Raw genomic sequence first — 23,933 nt, 5'->3', positions numbered from 1 at the left:
ATCCTGGTGTGGTAGCCATGAATGCCAAAACCACAGAGATGGTTTTGGCCATGATGCATTTTTTCATCTCTGCAAAGCTAAGCTGTTGGCTCCTTACCTCTCTCGCCCTGACCTAACCACTGTGATCCACACGATGGTCACCTCCAGGCTTGATTATTGTAACTTACTCTACGTGGGGCTGCCCTTGAGACTGACCCAGAAACTCCAGTGGGTGCAGAATGCCGCGGCGAGACTCCTTACGAGGTCCTTACCATAGGATCACATTCACCTGGTGCTATACCAGCTGCACTGGCTCCTGGTGGAGTTCAGGATCAGATTTAAGGTGCTGGTTTTAACCTTAAAGCCCTATATGGCCTAGGACCCTCATACCTACGGGACCGCCTCTCCTGGTAAGTCCCACAGAGGACCTTATGGTCTTCAAATAAAAACATCTTGGAGATCCTGGGCCACAGGGAAGTTAGGCTGGCCTCAACCAGAGCCAGGGCTTTTTCGGCCGTGGCCCTTATCTGTCACAAGAGACTAGGGCCCTATGGGACTTGACATCTTTGTTTGGCCAAGGCACAGTCTGACCCCCTCTCTCCTTCTGTAGTCATCATAGAACTCTAACCCAATGATTACCATTAATTTGATTCTGAATTGATTTTAGAATGTATTTCAATTGACTGATTCTGATTTTATGTAAACTGTGATATTTTTACCTTTGTTAGCCCGGCTTTGGCTGGGGAGGGTGGGATATAAATAAAATTATTATTATTATTATTATTATTATTATTATTATTATTATTATTAAGCACCACAGAGAATATGGTGCCAGAACTTGTTTGTCGGAGAAGGCAAGTTGCCTCATTAGGCATTCTGATGAACAGCAAAGAACAGAGGAAACACAAGAGGAGGGAGGTGAGGAGAAAGTAGGTGAGGCTTCTGCTGTTGGCTTTGATTATGGCAGTGTTCTGGTGCTTAAAGAAGATGCCCAACACCAGAGCTGTGACCAGAGCCTGTAGAAATGCAGAAAAAAATGAAATGATGGCCAAAGTGTAATCAAAAGCTAGGAAAACTGGTATCTTTGAACACAGTGATCATAGCCCTTGTTTGGATGGTTATCTTCTGGACAGCTCATACAAATTTCTGGAAAAATACACACTGTATGCTAATTTAAAAACAATATCCAGTGATCTATGCCCACCCAGCTCCACCGACAGCCCAGGAATATGATATATTAAAATTGTGCCCTTTAAAGTTGCATCTTGAAAGCAAAGCTGTGAAAATTACTGCATATCTGTGTAATAAAGAATATCCCTGCTTACCCATCATATTGCAACAGGCCTCAGAATTATTTTGTGCTCAGTCTATGTGAAGTGGGTGAAAAGAAGGACCAACGGAGGGTTATGCAAGACAGGAGGGTGATGGATGGAGTGGCTAATCAGCACAATCTCTTTCTAGCTATTTTTTCCATTGCTAGCTCATTGATTTATTACAGCAAAAACTGAAACTAGCATTGGTTCTCAATTAATATTAGTAGGGGGGCAAAGTTCTCCAGCCATCAAACCAGCCCACACTAGGTCCTGGATAGGAAGGTACTGAGCTAACAATGAAAAAATAGCTAGAAAGAGATATTCCTAAGAATATTTTTAGAGTTGAACCCACTCCATCCTTTCCCCACTTGCCTAATTTGCTACAACTGGGGGCTGTTACACTCTTCCACCTACGTAAGATGTATTGGACATTGTATCATACTAACTGCTTACTGGAAACAATTCTGGAGAGAGTTCTAATGTTATTAGGAGGTAGGGACACTGGATAATATTGTCTTACCACTTTAGAAACAACACATCTGATCTGAGGCAATCTGACGTGGTTAAGAAGCTCCCTGTCACCAGTCTTTCACTCAGATAAGAAATGTAATTAGGGTGTACTAGTTCACCTTATGTGTAGATGATTTTGAAGTTCTCCAGAATTTTTCCATTGCCTAGACTGATCTGCTACAAATGGTATCTGAAGAAGTGTGCATGCACACGAAAGCTCATACCAAGAACTAACTTAGTTGGTCTTTAAGGTGCTACTGGAAGGAATTTTTTTATTTTGTTCTGCTACAAATATCTTATTGACAGTGATGTTGGATCTTATCCACAGTTTAATTCCTTCACACAGTTCCAATTCATATAAAAGACACATGTTCCTATATGGAATAACAAGAACATAAATGATATGCTGAATCCTTCTATTATTTATATTTTTTCAACTTCCTGACTAGGAAAGGTGCAATGAGACTGTTAATTGTCAGCAAGGCCAGGTAGCCTAAGACCCAACAAAAACTTCTGACATTTATATCTTTCTCCGTATCAACTGTTCTCTGTTGTTTAACTCAGGCCTCATCACAATAATGTAGCATTTAGGGGAAAAGATGCAACCCAGCAGGCCAGCACTGGAAGCCAAGATGGAGAAGATCTCCACAGCCACCATGTATTTTCCTCTGGTGCTCAGGTAAGTTGGAATAAAGGAGAGCCAAACACTGCAGAAGACCAACAGGCTGAAGGTGATGAACTTGGCTTCATTGAAGCTGTCAGGCAACTTCCTGGCTAAGAAGGCCACAGAGAAGCTGACAATGGCCAGGAAACCCATATAGCCTAAGACACAGTAGAACATGAGGACTGACCCTTCATTACATAGAAATATAATTCCTTCCCTCATTGAGTGCATGTCCAAATCTGGGAATGGAGGAGAGATTGTCAGCCAGAGTGCACATATCACTACTTGAGTTTTAGAGCAGGAAAGGACTATAGAATAAGCCAGTCTTTTCCCCACCCATTTCCTGATAGAGGACCCTGGCTTAGTAGCCATGAATGCCAAAACCACTGATATAGTTTTGGCCAAGATGCTAGAGAGGGCCACAGAGAAGATGATACCAAAAGCAGTTTGTCGGAGAAGGCAGGTCACCTTATTAGGTTTTCCAATGAACAACAAAGAACAGAGGAAACACAAGAGGAGGGAGATGAGGAGAATGTAGGTGAGGCTTCTGTTGTTGGCTTTGACTATGGCTGTATCCCGATGCTTAATGAAGATGCCCAGCACCAGAGCTGTGATCAGGCACAATAAAAGTGCAGTGGAAGTTGAAACAATGGTCAGCACTTCATCAAAAGCTAAGAAGTTTGGTATCTTAGGAATGCATAGATCCTGGCCTTTGTTTGGATATAGATCCTTTCTGCAACTTGCACAGTTTTCTACATCTGAAAAGAAGTTAACAAAATATTGAACCAGAATAGTTCTGAATATTCAAATCTGTAGCAGCAGCAGTCCACCAAACATATTTCACCATGCAAAATTTTGATACATTTCTGCCCAGGATTCCTACAAATCCTGCACATAGTCTGGAATTTTCAACAGAAGCAGTATGTTTGTACTAGATGTACAAGCATTCCCTCATAGCCTGCTTTTAAATACCATAGGTTCTTGATTCCATATATGAATCAGCAATTACAGTTTGTATAATGAGTTCCATCCCACTCAAAGCAATCCCACTTAAATAGACTTAAGCAACTTGTCAACCAATTAGAGGCTTTCCATTATGAAGTGGTTTATAAATTTTATGAAATAAATGCATAAATTGATTTCAGTGGATCGATTCTGAGTATTACTATTGCCCAATAAGTTTTAATACTAGAAAATCCTGATCCCTTATTTTTTAATCCTGAATAATAACGGCATTTTTACTAGCCCTCTTGTTAATGCCATAAAATCTTTATGCGAATGTCCATAGTGATTCTTATATAATTACAGTGGTACCTCAGGTTACGATTCTTCTCTCACATGCTTGGTCTGAATGATTTCAAAATAACAATTCATTATCCTCCAAGCATAAGTCCACTTTCTAGTGTATTGAAATGTTCCAAAAATGTACAAGCATTCCCATGGTACTTGATATTTTGTCTTGGGCAAGCCTCCTTTTATCACTCTGAACAACTTTTGCAAAACTTGAACTTTCTCTGTTTTATGTCGTTTTTTACCCGAGTTCCTCCTCAGTTGCTGGAAATTTCTTAAGTCTCATAATTGCTTCTCAAGGTCTCCTTCCTCTTTGACTTTTGATCCTAGTAAGAATGTCTCTACTGCATGCATTTCTTTCTCTGGATCGTAAGTGTTTTTCAGGATACTTTCTCATACACAGAGCAATTGATTTTTGCAATGTGTCTGATACTTCAGCTAGAATCTTTTCCAGTATGGGTTGGATTGAGATTCATGGTTTATCCAAACTTCCTCTTCTCTCTCAATACCAGAAATTAAATATACCATCAATGGAAGCTCCTTTTATGGATTCTAAATCACAGGTTCAGCCATTATTACACTATGCTAACTGTGAATTTGTGTTAAAATGTATTATATGCACAATATTTTCCTATTTGAAGAAACTGTACCTAAATGAACACTGAGAATAATGTACAACAACATAATTTTAAAAAATGTGCCAAGTTAATTATAACAAACTTGCAAAACAGTCTCTCATATTTTACTTCAGTAACTTGGGCAATCTGGTCTACCATGAAATAGCATGTCCTACCCTTCTCGTTTGAGACCATCCCATCTGGACACGGAGCACAATCATAGCAGCAAAATTTCTCTCCTTCTCTCTTTTTCTTCCCATAACCAGGTTGGCAGATGCCATTACATTCTGAAAGGGGTGGTACCTATCCAAAGATATTGAAAATTTAGCATTGAATAAAGTTAAGGGAAGAGTTTAGTATTAAATAGTTTGTAGAATTCTTCGTCCATCTGATATCTATCATGCTTTAAGGAATAGTACACAGGGGGCACATTCCTTCTGTATTCAAACTCAGAAAGATTCAAAGTTCTATACTCAGTCTTATTAATGGATTAAAACTAGATTTGCATTTCATTGAATGTTACAAACTCATGGCTTGACACATAAATCTCACATAAAGTAATGATAGGAAACAGAAAATAGATTTCTGTAATACATGTTAGGCCCTGCCAACATATTGTTGTCATTACTTATTTCTTTATACCTTTTTATACTGCTCTATCAGGCAATGTCCTCTCTTGGTGGTTTAAAAACATACACCATATGCAACTACAATCTCAATAAAACAACATTATATAAAACACAACCTACAACCTCTAAATCAGCTTATATCAGCAGCCAGGTGGATAGGAAAGATTTTCATCCTATTTCTGAAGGACAACAGTGACAAAGCCAATTGAACATCTCAAGGGAAGTATTTGCACAGACCAGGGGCCACTACAGAAAACGTCCTGTCCCTAGTAGCTGTGTATGTACAGAACTCATTTAAAGAGTAGCCTAAGAAGCAGAACCACCAATAATGATCTTAAGGAGTTGGGCGTGCTCACATGCGTAAAGGGAGTTCTTCAAATGATAGCTTGCCACCAATGAAATATTCACTTTTCATATAAAAGTGAGGTATAATTAATAATAATAATAATAATAATAATAATAATAATAATAATAATAATAATAATAATAATATTTCATTATTTCCCACCTGAGTCAAACTTCTGTGCCATTCAATTCTGGCCTCATCAATGGTGAATTCTTTCCCAGGAGGAGCCTGAGGGTCCAGCCTTCCCACTTTGACTCTGACATAGGATTTATTTGGGAATGTGATCAAATTTGTAATATCAAATCCAGCAGCCAATTCTCCATATTCATTCAATGTAATTTCATCTCCAGCACTGTTGTTGAATGACATTCCTTGAAGAAACAAGTGGAGCTAAGTGGAAAGTGAAAGAGAATCAAATGGACTAACAAAAATAGGAATTGGTTATTGAAATAGCTTTCCTAGATGGATTTTACTTATTTTTCTCTTTCAGAGAACCTTTACACAATGGAAAGTTTCTGACTTTCAGTAGCCAACAAAGGAAGAGAGTGGAAACTTTAAATTCAGTTGAAGTTGCTGTCAAAAGAACTTTCAAAAAGAATAATGGAGGATAAATCAAGGTATAAACATTATCATCTGAAGGGAAGGGAAGAATCTGAAAAGCATGACAAGAGCTGGGTGCTCATGTTCTGTAGACATTGATTTGGTAATGGAATACTGGTATCACAGAACTGTCAGTCCAGAAACATTACCTTCCAGGGTTCCACTTTCTGATAAAATAGCTTGTCTCCACCCTCCATTTTTCTGAAGTTGGTTTTAGTTGAGGAAATCATATGTAAGGCTTGTGCCAGAGCATAGACAGCATTATAGATACTGTAGCTATGGCCAGTCATGCTCATTTCAAAAAATGGTGCAGGAAGGCTCTCCAGCATCTCCTCCCCAGTACATCTGTCTGCTGGCCCAGTGGAATTTGAAAGTGAACAACTAAATGCTTGTTCCCAGAAATCGTTGATAAAACCATCTGCATCTGCCCATGAAAGATTTATATTCTTAAGAAATTCTTCGAAATTCCGAAGCTCCTTTGCTTGAATCGAGAAGCAGATAGAACCATGGAACATTTGTCTATCAACCTCTGTAATCTTTTGAAAGGTATACAAGGTAAAATCAATTTGGGCTGTTGTAATCCAAACCTTTTCTGGAGATAACATCTTTTTATACTGTGGATTGATTTGTTGAAGTATCTTAACTACTCCTATAACACCTCCCAACCATCGAACAGTTGCACTTTCTCCATATATAATAACTGCATTTGCTTTGCTTTTCATGAAAGTTGGCAAATTATTCAGTAGGTCATCAATCATTTCAAGTCCATTACCTGAGAAATATGTATGTTTTTGAACTCTTTCTGTGAATGCTGAACATATTCCATGCTTGGAAAGTATTGGCTCTATGGTCTGCAAGAATGTTTCTCCCCCTTTGTCGTTTATAGCAATGAGCCCGACCCATTTCCATCTGAAATGCAGAAGTAACTGGATAATTCCCTGATACTGAAGGCCTTCGTTGGGAACCATGCGGTAAAAGGAAGGGAACTTTATCTGATCAATGGCTGCTGGTTCAAATGAACCATATGAAATCTAAAACAACAACCAGACATTTTAGAGTGGAATCAGTGGTCCATAATCCTTACATTTATTATTTTTCCCCCTTTACACTGTAATCTTATAAATTTCCAACAATTAAAGTGAAACTCTGCATTATTTTATAGGGACAGACAGACACACCCACCCACTTTTGCTCACTCATATCACTTTGTGCAACAATTCCCCTTACATACAATAGAGTTAATTTAATAGAATTCAGAAAGCCATCTTGCCCTTATCATTCACATCTCTGATTATCCATGTTATACCCCCCCCAATCAGTTCCACATAATTCAGATTTTACTTTTCCCCATTCAAGTTCCTACTGGAAAGAGAGTGAATTGTAGTGGAAGATTAAAGAAATCCCTCTTATCCCCAGGCTCAAATCCTACCTGTGGAATCCTGTAAAGACCTAAGATGTCTGCCAAGCGTGAAGAAATATCAGAATCAAGTCCCCCAATTACTCCTAATATTTTATTCTGAATGCCACATTTGTAGTTTGGGACAAAGTGATACGATTTAAAGAGCAGGTCCAGAGTGGAACGATAGGTCATCCTTGCATCAGAATAGCTGTCGTAGATGTGGAACCCAAGAGTGACATTGGGCAGGATCCTGGGATTATCATTGATCTCATCAACAGCAAACACCAAGGCCAGGATGTGCTGGTAAAACTTGGTCACCACACTGCAAATAAAGTGGCTGGCTATTTCATGGGACTTTTGAACAGTACACAAAGTGGTTTTGTCTCAGTAGTGGTCTACTCTAATCTGAACAGTTAAGCTGTCAGAGTATACATATAGGACACAACCAGCATAGTTATTCATTAATGAAGTTCTGTAACAAAGGAGGAAAATGCACCTTAACTCCATTTTTCATAAGGATAGGCCCGTTTTGAGCAGTCTGTAGCTCAAATCGGATTTTTAATCTCTCAGCAGATATAGTCTGTGGAGATGTCTATAGAGAATGGATAGATTGTTTTGAATTTCACTTCATGAGTGCTGTCCATTTTGTTCTTTATCACCAATGATCTTCAGCTACAAATGCCTGCTGAAGTGTGCTACAGTTTTTGGAACTATTACCACATTTGGAGAGTTCCTGAACCTGCAAAAACTCCCTCCAGTACTGGACCTCTGTGTGTATCTTTAGAATCCAGCTTTTTATAGGTTGAAACCCAGAAGTGAACATAAAAGGAATGTGAGAAGCTGCTTCATATTCAGCACACCAAAGTCAATATTTTCCTTGCAGGCTGCCAGCTACTGTATTCTCCAGTATTTCAGAAAAGGGTATTTTCTAATCCCATATTTGAAAAACCAGGGACTGAACCTGGGACCTTTGGCATGCACAACCTGAACTGTACTGCTGAGATCTGCTCTGTTCTGTAAATGAAGTGTTATATTTTTGCTCTCATTCCCAGTTTTCCCTTAGCAAGTCGTTTCATTACACAAATGCCTCTTCCTTTCTAGGATGCTTTAAGCTTCTCATTCTGTTCTACAGCGCATCCCTTTTTTCCGGTAACCACATAGTATGAAATAATATGTGTGTATTTCCTCACTACGTCTTACTCTTCATAGGTTGAAAGCCTAATGACAACCTGTAGGTTGAAGTTCATTTAGGAAATGGGCATTTTAAGCCATGTTTCTCTGTGTGCATATATTTCAATGACTTATCAATGATTAACCATCAACCTCACACCCTGATTTTTGCTGAAAGTCACTGATTATTAGGATATAATATTAGTCTGACCCAGAGAAAATGGACAATTAATTAATAATAATAATTAAATCCACTGCCCAATGTTTAGTATGAATAACTCAAACTAACTAACAGAAACATTATTTTATTATTTTCAAAACCTAAACAGGATTATTATTTCAATTCACTACAACTAAGAAAATTCACAACAGCCAAAACTAGTTGAATATATACATTTCCGCAGGAAAAGAATGACAGCAAATATCTCAGGCAGAGAAAGTACCAAAGAATCATTTAACCCCAAGGTCCTTTTTGAAGAGGCAGAGAACACACTATTAATAATAATTAATAATTACACGTTTTGTGTGATAAGCCAGATGAACAATTTTGTAGTCTTATTAGATTTTATGCAAGAACCCATTGCACCATTTCAGTACTTTTAAAAAGATCCACAGCACATCTTAGCTGAAAATAAAATTGCACATACTATAATGCATGAAAAAGAAGAGGCAATTTAGAGTCACTAAGTGTTGGGGACAGGTGGACATTCTACAGATTTGATGCATTTACTGTAAAGCGTTATCTAAAAATGGTACACCAGAAATTTCGACAGAGTGAAAAAATGAAAATTATCAGGGATTTCAGGAGTACAAAATACATCATCTGAAATACCTTGGGGTCTGCATGTTGGTCATTTTATGTGTCATCCACAGTTTTTTTCTCATCTCATCACAATATAATTTTAAAAACTGTTTTCCCCACCCTTTCATTCCTTGCACCTCCTAACAAATAAAGCAGGAATGTTGGGAGTGAGTGAGGAACAAGCCAATGACCAGAGTCAATAGTTGTTAGGGCTACACCTTTCTCTCTGTCCCCTGTGATTTATTTCCCACCTCTGCTTTTCCCCATTCCTCTCTCTCCCTCTCCCTCTCCCTCTCCCTCTCTCTCTCAGCTATACCACTTCCCCACATGCTTTCTCCTCCATGCCACCCATATGCTATTAAGCTGAGGGCCACGTGAAGCCCATGGGGTAAAAGTTCTCCACTCCTGAAATAAAGAACTATAAAGCTTGAATATGTCTGAAGATTTGGGTGAAATACAAAAGCTGACCCATACTCCCCTTACATAATGGAAGCTCTCAGAGGCTATGTATTATAACAAAACCATAGAGCAATTGGATCATGAAAGACTAATGTTTCCAAATCTTCAACTGCTAGTATAGGTATAGTCTAAATATACAGGCATTTGAGTTTTTCATTTTCTTAATGTCCAGCCAGCCAGCCATGCAGAAGCAGGTATATTTCTGTTTTTAAACAGTAATCCAAGCTTTTTGCAGACAGCCACACTAATAGAAAGAATTGGTCAAATGAAATCAAGGGACATTTCCTTACGATGGGGTCTTAAAGGAGACTTGAGAAGGATGTCTGTTGAACAAGATTTTGGAGAAAACATAACGCATATGAGACACCATCCCGCCAATGAGGAGATCACCTGGCTCATACCATTCATGTGGAATATCTACAGGATTATTATTGATGAGCTTAACTGTATGCACTTTGCACAGCAAATCTGGGAGAAGCAAAAGCAGCAGCAGCAACATCCTGTACTCTAACTTCCCTTGGAACCCGGGAATTCCAGTTTACAATATTAACTGGTTGATCACTGTAAGAACAGAATGCTAGACTAGAAGGGCCTTTGACCTGATGTGGCAGAGCTTCTATTACGTCAGGATCTTATTACTACAAATGGGCTGGATTTGAAGATTAGTTGGATGGCATCTGGCTCTGCCAAGAAGCTTCTCAAAGGGACATCTTCCAATCTTATCCTTAACCTCAACAGCATGCCATATGCATGCCTTGAATGCTAATTAGGAAACACTGATTTGAAGCTTGACCTAAACAATGAAAGAAGGAAACTAACTAAAATGACAGTGCCCTGCCTCTCTCTTCTCCCTAATATAAGGTGTCCCTGGAACACGTATGTACTTATAATGATTTCAGAAGTGGTTGTTTAACTGTTTTCCACTGTATTCTGGAAAGCACTAGCCAGATGAGTTGATTATGGTGATTTTTATAATTACTGGGGAGATAATGACAACTGAATTATTATTTCTTTACTCCATTGTGTGCCATCAATTACAGAACTCCAGAAGTAAATATGTTCAGCAGATTGTAGGTATTACATTTTAGCATCAAGATCTAAAATCCTTGTGATGAAATAATTGCTACTCTCAAAGATACGAGAGGAACTTTCAGATCCATTAATTCTATTTCTTGAGAATTGGGACAATGAGGGTAGAGAAAGTTTTTCTACCCAGAGTGAGGGGAGAATTTAATGTAGCATTGGGGAGATAGTTCCACAAGCATTGCTGCATGCCAAATTGGGGAAGGAATAACCTTTTGTCCTCTTGTGCAGAGTTTGTGTGTGTGTGTGTGTGTGTTGTGGAAGGTGTGGGGAGCATACAGAGGCTGGAGAGGAGAGAAAGCCCTGTTGTGCTAGTTGGATATTCATTTTTTTCCTGTTTTCAATAACAACTGTATTAATTGATGTGGGGTCCTGCAACAGTTTAAACCTCATCGTACAAAGAAAATCACTCTAATGTGAGTTTGCTTGCAAACTTACATAGTGCTTCTTTGTCCTTCCTCTGTCTTATCTGGGTAAGCTCCCATGGTGCGGGGACTGTGGTTAGCAATGCTTCGACCTATGGTGACTATCATCTGTACACTTCAGCATCCTCTGGGCCAAATGGCTCTGTTTGGTTGAAGTCTTATCCTCCTTCTCTGAACTCCTGTGACTTTGAAGAATCAGGTGACAGGAAATCTCCCTTCATGCCCAATATGCCTGAGTGTGTATATTTTTTATTTTAATCTACTTTTCATCGCCTTGAACACTCACACAACCTGCCTTCCATGATAGATTTATGACAGCAGAAACTGAAGCTAGCTTTGGTTCTCAATTAATATTAGTAGGGGGGTAAAGTTCAGAGAATGAGAAAAAATACGAGAATAAAATTCCAACTGTTAACAGATAAAATAGAGAGAGGAGGCTTCGCGCTCCCTGATCTAGAGCTATACCATGCAGCTGCAGCATTATTATGGATTAAAGATTGGATAACATTAAGGGATTTTGATGTATTAGATTTGGAGGGATATGATAATTGGTATGGGTGGTGTCAGGGAACTGCCATCGCAACTAGCGGAGGAGGCGAGGCTCCACAGCGATGCTGGAGAGGGGCCAAGCAAGGAGAGAGGCAGGTCTCTGGCTGGGGAAGATAATCAGCGCTACACCAGGGATAGAGGGGGGCCGATGAGGGAAGCAGAGAGGAGGATCCAGGACTCTTCGCAGGAGACCAGCGAGGAGAGCACAGGTCCTCCGCTGCCCAAACCCACCCTGCGCAGAAGACTTCCGCGCAGGGAAAGTAGGCGGCGACTTGGCGTCAAAGAGCTTCTTTGCTGGAAGAGGTTCAAGAAACGCCCACTGACGGATTCTGCTAGCGACTGAACAGCCATGAAATGAAGGGCTATCCAGCCAGGAAAGGTTTAACCAGGCCACCTAGCCAGGAGTGGCGGCAACTTACGCACGAGCAACCCCATATAACCATTACAGGTGGCATGCCTATTTAACATATGAGAAGGTAAAGGTCCACAAGGGCTTCTTGAACCATTTAATAAGGAAATCATTATATAAGTTCTGGTCAAAATACTAGAACCCAGGATTCCCCCATGGAGCTCACCTACAGAAGCACAGGCAGTTAAGAAAAAGAATATGGATGGGGAATGGGCCACATACCGATTATTATTAGAAGGACAACAGGATGAACCTATATTGAAAAAATATTAAGTAAATAAAGGGTATCTAACAGACTGGCTGCAATATTTTTAAATACATCAAAGATTAACCATTGATAAAAAAGCAGGACTTGCAAAAGAAACATCAACATTTGAAAAAGAATTGATACAAAGTAAAGAAAAATATATCTCACGGGTATACAACCTCCTATTGGAATGGGAGGTAAAGGAAGAACAAGTGAAAGCTGTAATGGTGAGATGGGTGCAAGATTTGGGCTATAATATTTACATGGAACAATGGGAAGAATTATGGCGGGAAGAGAAGACATAAAATTCTCAGCCTGCTACAATCTCAGGGAAAACACAATGAAGATGATGTATAGATGGCACGAAACTCCAGAAAAACTTGCTAAAACGTCTAAGAACAGATCATCTATATGTTGGAGATGTAATAAAGAAATTGGGTCTTATTTGCATATGTGGTGGAAATGTACAGATATTTGTGTTTTTTGGAATAATATATATGAAGAACTTAAAAAAAATTATTTAAATTAACATTCAAAAAGAGGCCAGAAATCTTTTTTAAAAGCATTTTGCCAAAAGAAATAGGGAAATCGAAAAGAACATGTACGGAACATGTTCATGTACGGAATAACAGTGGCCAGAATTTTAGTAGCAAGAAATTGGAAAAACACAACAATACCCAACACAGAAGATTGGCAAATCCTAATGGTAGAATATCTGCAGCTAGCAAATATAAGTTTATAGGGAGGTAAAAAGAAATTATATAAGAAATATGTAACTGTGCGGTATAAAGTAATGAATAGACAAAGTACAGTGAGATTAATTGCAAGTCAGTTTTAAATTTCTTTTCTATCAATTTAATAATTGTGTTCAATACCAAGAGTATATATGATGATAATTTATTAATCTTCTTATATCTTATAGTGTGGTGGTTTGTTTGATTTTTCTGTTATTTGTTTGTTTGATTGTATGTTTGTTTACTTGTATGTACATCTGTTTTTCATAAATATATTTATTTGAAATTAATAAAGATTATATATATATATATATATATATATATATATATATATATATATATATATATATTTGAAAAAGAGTTCAGAGAAGGAGGATAAGACTTCAACCAAACAAAGCCATTTGGCCCAAAGGATGCTGAATCACACAGAGCATGGTCACCATAGGTTGAAGCATTGCTAGCCACAGTCCATGCACCATGGGAGTTTAAATGTAATACCTACAATCTGCTGAACATATTGACTTCTGGAGTTCTGTAGCTGATGGCTCACAACGGAGTAAACAAAAAATAATTCAGTAGTAATTACAAAAATCACCATAATCAACTCATCTGGCTAGTGCTTTCCAGAATACAGTGGAAAACAGTTAAACAACCACTTCTGAAATCATTGTAAGTACATAAGTGTTCCAGGGGCACCTAATATTAGGGAGAAGAGAGACACAGGGCTCTGTCATTTTAGTTAGTTTCCTTCTTTCATTGTTTAGGTCAAGCTTCAAATCAATGTTTCCTAATTAGCATTCAAGGCACGCATAGGGCATGCTGTGGATAAGACTGGAAGATGTCTCTTTGAGAAGCTCATTGGCAGAGCCAGATGCCATCCAACTAATCTTCAAATCCAGCCCATTTGTAATAATAAGATCCTGACATAATAGCAGCTCTGCCACATCAGCTCCAATGCCCTTCTAGTCCAGCATTCTGTTCTTACAGTGATCAGCCAGTTAATATTGTAAACTGGAATTCCCGGGTTCCAAGGGAAGTTACAGTACAGGATGTTGCTGCTTCTGCTTTTGCTGCTCCCAGATTTGCTGTGCAAAGTGCATACAGTTAAGCGCATCAATAATAATCCTGTAGATATTCCACATGACTGGTATGAGCCAGGTGATCTCCTCATTGGTGGGATGGTTTCTCATATGCTTTACATTTTCCCCAAAATCTTATTCAACAGACACCCTTCTCAAGTCTCCTATAAGACCCCATCGTAAGGAAATGTCCCTTGATTTCATTTTACCGAATTCTTTCTATTAGTGTGGCTGTCTGCAAATAGCTTTGATTGCTGTTTAAAACCAAAAATAGACCTGCTTCTGCATGGCTGGCTGGCTGGATGGACGTTAAGAAAATGAAAAACTCAAATGCCTGTATATTTAGACTATACCTATACTATCAGTTGAAGATTTGGAAACATTAGCGTTTCAAGATCCAATTGCTCTATGGTTTTGTTATAATACATAGCCTCTGAGAGCTTCCATTATGTAAGGGGAGTATAGGGCAGCTTTTGTATTTCACCCAAATTTTCAGACATGTTCAAGCTTTATAGTTCTTTATTTCAGGAGTGGAGAACTTTTACCCCATGGGCCTCACGTAGCCCTCAGCTTAATAGCATATGGGTGGCATGGAGGAGAAAGCATGTGGGGAAGTGAGACAGCTGAGAGGGAGAGGGAGAGACGAAGGGGGAAAAGCAGGAGGTGGGAAATAAATCACAGGGAGACAGAGAGAAAGGTGTAGCCCTAACAACTATTGACTCTTGCCATTAGCTTTTTCCTCACTCACCAGCTTGTGACTCCCAACGTTCCTGCTTTATTTGTTAGGAGGTGCAAGGAATGAAAAGGGGGGGGAGAAACAGTTTTTAAAATTTTATTGTGACGAGATGAGAAAAAAACTGTGGATGGCACATAAAATGACCGACATGCAGACCCCACAGGTATTTCAGATGATATCAGAACAAATGAGGCCAAATGTGCTGGCTGTTCTATCTAAAATTGGAATCTAAGGTGCATTCTGGTTTGACAAGACCGAACTTGCTGTGTCCTTTAAAAGTTGAATGTTTTATTATCCTCTTGTGGGTTTAATTTCATACATTTTCCTCTCCAAGTTTAGTTTTGCCGCTCAAACCCCGTAAATGATTCATTATTTTGTACTTCTGAAATCCCTGATAATTTTCATGTTTTCACTCAGTGGGAATTTCTGGTGTACCATTTTTAGATAACGCTTTACAGTAAATGCATCAAATCTATAGAATGTCTACCTGTCTCCAACTCTTAGTGATTCTAAACTGCCTCTTCTTTTTCGTGCATTATAGTATGTGCAATTTTATTTTCAGCTAAGATGTGCTGTGGATCTTTTAAAATGTACTGAAATGGTGCAATGGGTTCTTGCATAAAATGTAATAAGACTACAAAATTGTTCATCTGACACATAACCTGTAATTATTAATAGTGTGTTCTCTGCCTCTTCAAAAAGGACCTTGAGGTTAAATGGTTCTTTGGTACTTTCTCTGCCTGAGATATTTGCTGTCAATCTTTTCCTGCGGAAATGTATATCTAGTTTTGCCTGTTGTGAATTTTCTTAGTTGTAGTGAATTGAAATAATAATCCTGTTTAGGTTTTGAAAATAATGAAATAATGTTTCTGTTAGCTAGTTTGAGTTATTCCTACTAAACATTGGGCAGTGGATTTAATTATTATTATTAATTAAATGTCCATTTTTGCTGAGTCATACTATTATTATATCCTAATCATCAGTGACTTCCAGCGAAAATCAGTGTGTGAGGTTGATGGTTAATCATTGATGAGTCATTGAAATATATGCACATAGAGAGACTTGGCTTAAAATACCCATTTCCTAAATGATCTTCAACCTAAAGGTTATCATTAGGCTTTCAACCTATGAAGAGTAAGATGTAGTGAGGAAATACACATATATTATTTCATACTATCTTTTCATTTTAAATCTCCAATAGAATATGGTTACCAACAAAAGGGATGCACTGTAGAACAGAATGAGAGGCTTAAAGCATCCTAGAAGGGAACATGCATTTGTGTAATGAAACAACTTGCTAAGGGAAAACTGGGAATGAGAGAAAAATATAACACTTTTCTTTTACAGAGCAGAACATAGCTCAGCAGTACAGCACAGGCTGTGCATGCCAAAAGTCCCAGGTTCATTCCCTGGTTTTTTACAAATATGATTAGGAAATATCCTTCTCTGAAACACTGGAAAATGGCTGGCAGCCTGTAAAGAAAATACTGACATTGGTGTGCTGAATATGAAGCAGCTTATCACATTCCTTTTATGTTCACTTAACCCTGGGATTCAACCTATAAAAAGCTGGATTCTAAAAATACACACAGAGGTCCAGTACTGGAGGAAGTTTTTGCAGGTTCAGGAACACTCCAAATGTGGTAATAGTTCCAAAAACTGTAGCACACTTCAGCAGGCATTTGTAGCTGAAGATCAATGGTGATAAAGAACAAAATGGACAGCACTCATGAAGTGAAATTCAAGACAATCTATCCATTCTCTATAGACATCTCCACAGTCTGTATCTGCTGAGAGATTAAAAATCCGATTTGAGCTACAGACTGCTCAAAACGGGCCTATCCTTATGAAAAATGAAGTTAGGGTGCATTTTCCTCTTTTGTTACAGAACTTCATTAATGACTAACTATGCTGGTTGTGTCCTATATGTATACTCTGACAGCTTAACTGTTCAGATTAGAGTAGACCACTACTGAGACAAAACCACTTTGTGTACTGTTCAAAAGTCCCATGAAATATCCAGCCACTTTATTTGCAGTGTGGTGACCAAGTTTTACCAGCACATCCTGGCCTTGGTGTTTGCTGTTGATGAGATCAATGATAATCCCAAGATCCTGCCCAATGTCACTCTTGGGTTCCACATCTACGACAGCTATACTGATTCAAAGATGACCTATCGTTCCACTCTGGACCTGCTCTTTAAATCATATCACTTTGTCCCAAACTACAAATGTGGTATTCAGAATAACGTAATAGGAGTAATCGGAGGACTTGATTCTGATATTTCTTCACACTTGGCAGACATCTTAGGTCTTTACAAGATTCCACAGGTAGAATTTGAGTCTGGGAATAAGAGGGATTGCCTTTAATCTTCCACTATAATTCACTCTCTTTCTCTCTTTCCAGTAGGAACTTGAATGGGGAAAGTAAAAGCTGAATTATGTGGAACTGATTGTGGGGTATAACATGGATAATCAGAGATGTGAATGATAAGGGCAAGATGGCTTTCTGAATTCTATTAAATTAACTCTATTGTATGTAAGGGGATGTGAGTGAGCAAAAGTGGGTGGGTGTGTTTGTCTGTCTCTATAAATAATGGAGAGTTTTGCTTAAATTGTTGGAAATTTATAGGATTGCAGTGTAAAGGGGCAATTAATAAATGTAAGGATTATGGACCACTGATTCCACTCTAAAATGTCTGGTTGTTGTTTTAGATTTCATATGGTTCATTTGAAACAGCAGCCATTGATCAGATCAAGTTCCCTTCCTTTTACCGCATGGTTCCCAACGAAGGCCTTCAGTATCAGGGAATTATCCAGTTACTTCTGCATTTCAGATGGAAATGGGTCGGTCTCATTGCTATAAACGACCAAGGGGGAGAAACATTCTTGCAGACCATAGAGCCAATACTTTCCAAGCATGGAATATGTTCAGCATTCACAGAAAGAGTTCAGAAACATTTATATTTCTCAGGTAATGTACTTGAAATGGTTGATGACCTACTGAATAATTTGCCAACTTTCATGCTGAGCAAGGCCAATGCAGTTATTATATATGGAGACAGTGGAACTGTTCGATGGTTGGGAGGTGTTATAGGAGTAGTCAAGATACTTCAACAAATCAATCCACAGTATAAAAAGATGTTATCTCCAGAAAAGGTTTGGATTACAACAGCCCAAATTGATTTTACACTGTATACCTTTCAAAAGATTACAGAGGTTGATAGACATATGTTCCATGGTTCTATCTGCTTCTCAATTCATACAAAGGAGCTTCGGGCTTTCGAAGAATTTCTTAAGAATATAAATCTTTCATGGGCAGATGCAGATGGTTTTATCAACGAGTTCTGGGAACAAGCATTTAGTTGTTCACTTTCAAACTCCACTGTGTCAACATACTCATGTACCGGGGAGGAGATGCTGGAGAGCCTTCCTGCACCATTCTTTGAAATGAGCATGACTGGCCATAGCTACAGTATCTATAATGCTGTCTATGCTCTGGCACAAGCCTTACATATGACTTCCTCAACTAAAACCAACTTCAGAAAAATGGAGGGTGGAGACAAGCTATTTTATCAGAAAGTGGAACCCTGGAAGGTAATGTTTCTGTAATGACAGTTCTGTGATACCAGTATTCCATTACCAAATCAATGTCTACAGAACATGAGCACCCAGCTCTTGTCATGCTTTTCAGATTCTTCCCTTCCCTTCAGATGATGATGTTTATACCCTAACTTATCCTCCATTATTCTTTTCGAAAGTTCTTTTGACAGCAACTTCAACTAAATTTAAAGTTTCCACTCTCTTCCTTTGTCGGCTACTGAAAGTCAGAAACTTTCCATTGTGTAAAGGTTCTCTGAAAGAGAAAAATAAGTAAAATCCATCTAGGAAAGCTATTTCAATAACCAATTCCTATTTTTGTTAGTTCTTTTGATTCTCTTTCACTTTCCACCTAGCTCCATTCTTTTCTTCAAGGAATGTCATTCAACAACAGTGCTGGAGATGAAATTACATTGAATGAACATGGAGAATTAGCTGCTGGATTTGATATTACAAATTTGATCACATTCCCAAATAAATCCTACGTCAGAATCAAAGTGGGAAGGCTGGACCCTCAGGCTCCTCCTGGCAAAGAATTCACCATTGATGAGGCCAGAATTGAATGGCACAGAAGTTTGACTCAGGTGGATAATAATGCAATATTATTATTATTATTATTATTATTATTATTATTATTATTATTATATTTACTTATACCCCGCCCATCTAGCCAGATCTTCCCAGCCACCCTGGGCGCTTTCCAACAGGTTATTAAAAACAAAAAAAAGTTAAACATTAAAATCTTCCCTAAATAGGGCTGCATTCAGATGTCTTCTAAAAGTCAAGATAGTTGTTTATTTCCTTGACATCTGATGAGAGGGCATTCCACAGGGCGGGCACCACTACCGAGAAGGCCCTTTGCCTGGTCCCCTGTAACCTGACTTATCGCACTGAGGGAATTGCTAGAAGGCCCTCGAAGCTGGACCTCAGTGTCTGGGCAGACTGATGGTAGTGGAGACCCAACTTCTGGTATTCAGGTATTCACTGTCATACAGAAAATGATATGAAGTATAAGCAACTCCCCACTTATGCACAATCTACTTGCATATGACTGCATACATGTGCAGTACGGGTAACCCAGAAGTGTCAAGAAAGAGCTGGGAAGTCCTCATGGCTCACGAGGAGACTCTCCCCTTAGCCCAAAAGAACATCTTCTTAAACTGTGTTTTTTTCCTGGAAAAATAGGTGCCAGTACTCATCAAAAAGTTGTTACAGTACATGCCACACTTTTTAACAACACAAAAATAGGTGCCGGTTCATACCCTTGCATACCCTTGGGGGGGGCACTGCTCTTAAGGCTCTGGAAAGGGTCTCCTTGAAAGCCAGAGGCACAGTGGGGCTTTGTTGAGGCTTCTCAGCCTCCCCACCTGATGGGCTCTGGGGAGGATCTCCTCATGAGCCATGGAAACTCTCCAGGGTGCCACCCACTTACATGCATTTCACTTATATGTGGGGGATAATAATGCATTATTATTATTATTATTATTATTATTATTATTATTATTATTCCTCGCTTTTATATGAAAAGTGAATATTTCATTGGTGGCAAGCTATCATTTGATGAACTCTCTTTACGCACGTGAGCACGCCCAACTCCTTAAGATCATTATTGGTGGTTCTGCTTCTTAGGCTACTCTTTAAATGAGTTCTGTACATACACAGCTACTAGGGACAGGACATTTTCTGTGGTGGCCCCTGGTCTGTGCAAATACTTCCCTTGAGATGTTCATTTGGCTTTGTCACTGTTGTCCTTCAGAAATAGGATGAAAACCTTTCCGTTCCACCTGGCTGCTGGTATAAGCTGATTTAGAGGTTGTAGGTTGTGTTTTATATAATGTTGTTTTATTGAGATTGTAGTTGCATATGGTGTATCTTTTTAAGCCACCAAGAGAGGACATTGCCTGATAGAGCAGTATAAAAAGGTATAAAGAAATAAGGAATGACAACAATATGTTGGCAGGGCCTAACATGTATTACAGAAAATAGATGTTCCCTGTCATTACTTTATGTGAGATTTATGAGTCAAGCCTTCAGTTTGTAACATTCAATGACATGCAAATCTAGTTTATAAGACTGAGTATAGAACTTTGAATCTTTCTGAGTTTGAATACAGAAGGAATGTGCCCCCTGTTTACTATTCCTTAAAGCATGATAGATATCAGATGGACGAAGAATTCTACAAACTATTTAATACTAAACTCTTCCCTTAACTTTATTCAGTGCTAAATTTCCAATATCTTTGGATAGGTGCCACCCCTTTCAGAATGTAATGGCATCTGCCAACCTGGTTATGGGAAGAAAAAGAGAGAAGGAGAGAAATTTTGCTGCTATGATTGTGCTCCATGTCCAGATGGGATGGTCTCAAACGAGAAGGGTAGGACATGCTATTTCATGGTAGACCAGATTGCCCAAGTTACTGAAGTAAAATATGAGAGACTGTTTTGCAAGTTTGTTATAATTAACTTGGCACATTTTTTAAAATTATGTTGTTGTACATTGTTCTCAGTGTTCATTTAGGTACAGTTTCTTCATATTTCTGTAACAGTGGTACCTCGGGTTAAGTAGTTAATTCTTTCCGGAGGTCTGTTCTTAACCTGAAACTGTTCTTAACCTGAAGCACCACTTTAGCTAATGGGGCCTCCTGCTGCCGCCGGAGCCCAATTTCTGTTCTCATCCTGAAGCAAAGTTCTTAACCTGAGGTACTATTTCTGGGTTAGCGGAGTCTGTAACCTGAAGCGTATGTAACCCAAAGTACCACTGTAGTCATCTTCAGGAAAATATTGCACATATAATACATTTTAACACAAACAAATTCACAGCATAGTGTAATGGCTGAACCTGTGATTTAGAATCCATAAAAGGAGCTTCCATTGATGGTATATTTAATTTCTGGTATTGAGAGAGAAGAGGAAGTTTGGATAAACCATGAATCTCAATCCAACCCATAAATGAAAAGCTTCTAGCTGAAGTATCAGACACATTGCAAAAATCAATTGCTTTGTGTATGAGAAAGTATCCTGAAAAACACTTACGATCCAGAGAAAGAAATGCATGCAGTAGGGACATTCTTACTAGGATCAAATGTCAAAGAGGAAGGGGACCTTGAGAAGCGATTATGATACTTAAGAAGTTTCCAGCAACTGAAGAGGAACTTGGGTTAAGAAGACATAAAAGAGAGAAAGTTCAAGTTTTGCAAAAGTTGTTCAGGGTGATAAAAGGAGGCTTGCCCAAGACAAAATATCAAGTACCATGGGAATGCTTGTACATTTTTGGAACATTTCAATACACTAGAAAGTGGACTTATGCTTGGAGGATAATGAATTGTTATTTTGAAATCATTCAGACCAAGCATGTGAGAGAAGAATCACATGGGACACAGTGTTATGGAAAACATGGGCAAGACTCACTACATATTGACAAGGGATGAGCACCCAGGCAGAAGCTATGGTGGACCATGTTGCTGGCTGTGTCCTTCCTTTCAGCTTGTGATCTGCCTTGGAACAAGAATGAGAAGTTATGAAAGTCTAAGTAGAGATAAAGTGGGAATCTATATAAAAAAATAAACTTATGCAGCACAGATCAGCCAAACTAGTACAACATGTAGGGATTAATATTTCAAACACAAACCAGTAATTACATAAGAATCACTATGAGCATCGCATAAAGATTTTATGGCATTAACAAGAGGGCCAGGAAAAATGCCGTTATTATTCAGGATTAAAATATAAGGGATCAGGATTCTTTAGTATTAAAATGTATTGGGCAATAGTAATACTCAGAATCGACCCAGTGAAATCAATCTATGTATTTATTTCATATTACTTAAGTCTATTTATTTTCAGTGGGACTACTTTGAGTATGATCTGGTGGGATGGCACTCATTCTACAACCTGTAATTGCTGATTAATATATGGAATAAAGAACCTATGGTATTTAAAAGCAGGCTATGAGGGAATGCTTGTACATCTAGGACAAACATGCTGCTTCTGTTGAAAATTCCAGACTATGTGCAGGATTTGTAGGAATCTTGGGCAGAAAGGTATCAAAATTTGCATGGTGAAATATAATGTTTGGTGGACTGCTGCTGCTACAGATTTTAATATTCGGAACTATTCTGGTTCAATATTTTGTTAACTTCTTTTCAGATTTAGAAAATTGTGCAAGTTGTGCAAAGGATCTATACCCAAACAAAGGCCAGGATCTATGCATTCCTAAGATACCAAACTTCTTAGCTTTTGATGAAGTGCTGACCATTGTTTCAACTTCCACTGCACTTTTATTGTCCCTCATCACAGCTCTGGTGCTGGGCATCTTCATTAAGCACAGGAATACAGCCATAGTCAAAGCCAACAACAGAAGCCTCACCTACATTCTCCTCATCTCCCTCCTCTTGTGTTTCCTCTGTTCTTTGTTGTTCATTGGAAAACCTAATAAGGTGACCTGCCTCCTCCGACAAACTGCTTTTGGCATCATCTTCTCTGTGGCCCTCTCTAGCATCTTGGCCAAAACTATATCAGTGGTTTTGGCATTCATGGCTACTAAGCCAGGATCCAGTATCAGGAAATGGGTGGGGAAAAGATTGGCTTACTCCATAGTCCTTTCCTGCTCTAAAACTCAAGTAGTAATATGTGCACTCTGGCTGACAATCTCTCCTCCATTCCCAGATTTGGACATGCACTCAATGAGGGAAGGAATTATATTTCTATGTAATGAAGGGTCAGTCCTCATGTTCTACTGTGTCTTAGGCTATATGGGTTTCCTGGCCATTGTCAGCTTCACTGTGGCCTTCTTAGCCAGGAAGTTGCCTGACAGTTTCAATGAAGCCAAGTTCATCACCTTCAGCATGCTGGTCTTCTGCAGCGTTTGGCTCTCCTTTATTCCAACTTACCTGAGCACCAGAGGAAAATACATGGTGGCTGTGGAGATCTTCTCCATCTTGGCTTCCAGTGCTGGCCTGCTGGGTTGCATCTTTTCCCCAAAATGCTACATTATTGTGATGAGGCCTGAGTTGAACAACAGAGAGCAGTTGATACGGAGAAAGATATAAATGACAGAACTTTTTGTTGGGTCTTAGGCTACATGGACTTGCTGACAATTAACATCCTCACTGCATCTTTCCTAATCAGGAAGCTGAAAAAATATAAATAATAGAAGGAATCATCTTATCATTTATGTTCTTGTTATTCCACATAGGAACATAACATATGTGTTTTATATGAATTGGGACTATGTGAAGGAATGAAACTGTGGATAAGATCCAACATCACTTTCAATAAGACATTTGAAGCAGATCA

General features: G+C 38.8%; 2 protein-coding genes across 2 annotated transcripts; one reads left to right on the top strand and one right to left on the bottom strand.

The window, feature by feature from the left end:
* Window positions 1-2,322: 2,322 nt before the first annotated feature.
* On the bottom strand, window positions 2,323-6,916 carry LOC309354704 (vomeronasal type-2 receptor 26-like; the record flags this gene model as incomplete). The annotated part of the gene is made up of 4 exons (XM_081884969.1): window positions 2,323-3,224; window positions 4,658-4,676; window positions 5,511-5,738; window positions 6,098-6,916. 4 exons carry the CDS (start codon window positions 6,914-6,916, stop codon window positions 2,323-2,325), a joined length of 1,968 nt encoding a protein of 655 aa, XP_081741095.1.
* Window positions 6,917-16,127: 9,211 nt separating this feature from the next.
* On the top strand, window positions 16,128-23,686 carry LOC309354703 (vomeronasal type-2 receptor 26-like; the record flags this gene model as incomplete). Its single annotated transcript, XM_081884968.1, has 6 exons — window positions 16,128-16,174; window positions 17,079-17,370; window positions 17,755-18,198; window positions 18,996-19,223; window positions 20,887-21,013; window positions 22,785-23,686. 6 exons carry the CDS (start codon window positions 16,128-16,130, stop codon window positions 23,684-23,686), a joined length of 2,040 nt encoding a protein of 679 aa, XP_081741094.1.
* Between the last annotated feature and the right edge of the window lie 247 nt (window positions 23,687-23,933).

The sequence above is a fragment of the Podarcis melisellensis genome (assembly GCF_964234715.1).
Source record: "Podarcis melisellensis genome assembly, chromosome: 13".
Lineage (NCBI taxonomy): Eukaryota > Metazoa > Chordata > Lepidosauria > Squamata > Lacertidae > Podarcis > Podarcis melisellensis.
Note: the sequence above shows the minus strand (reverse complement) of the source record. Positions and strands in the feature narration are given on the sequence as shown.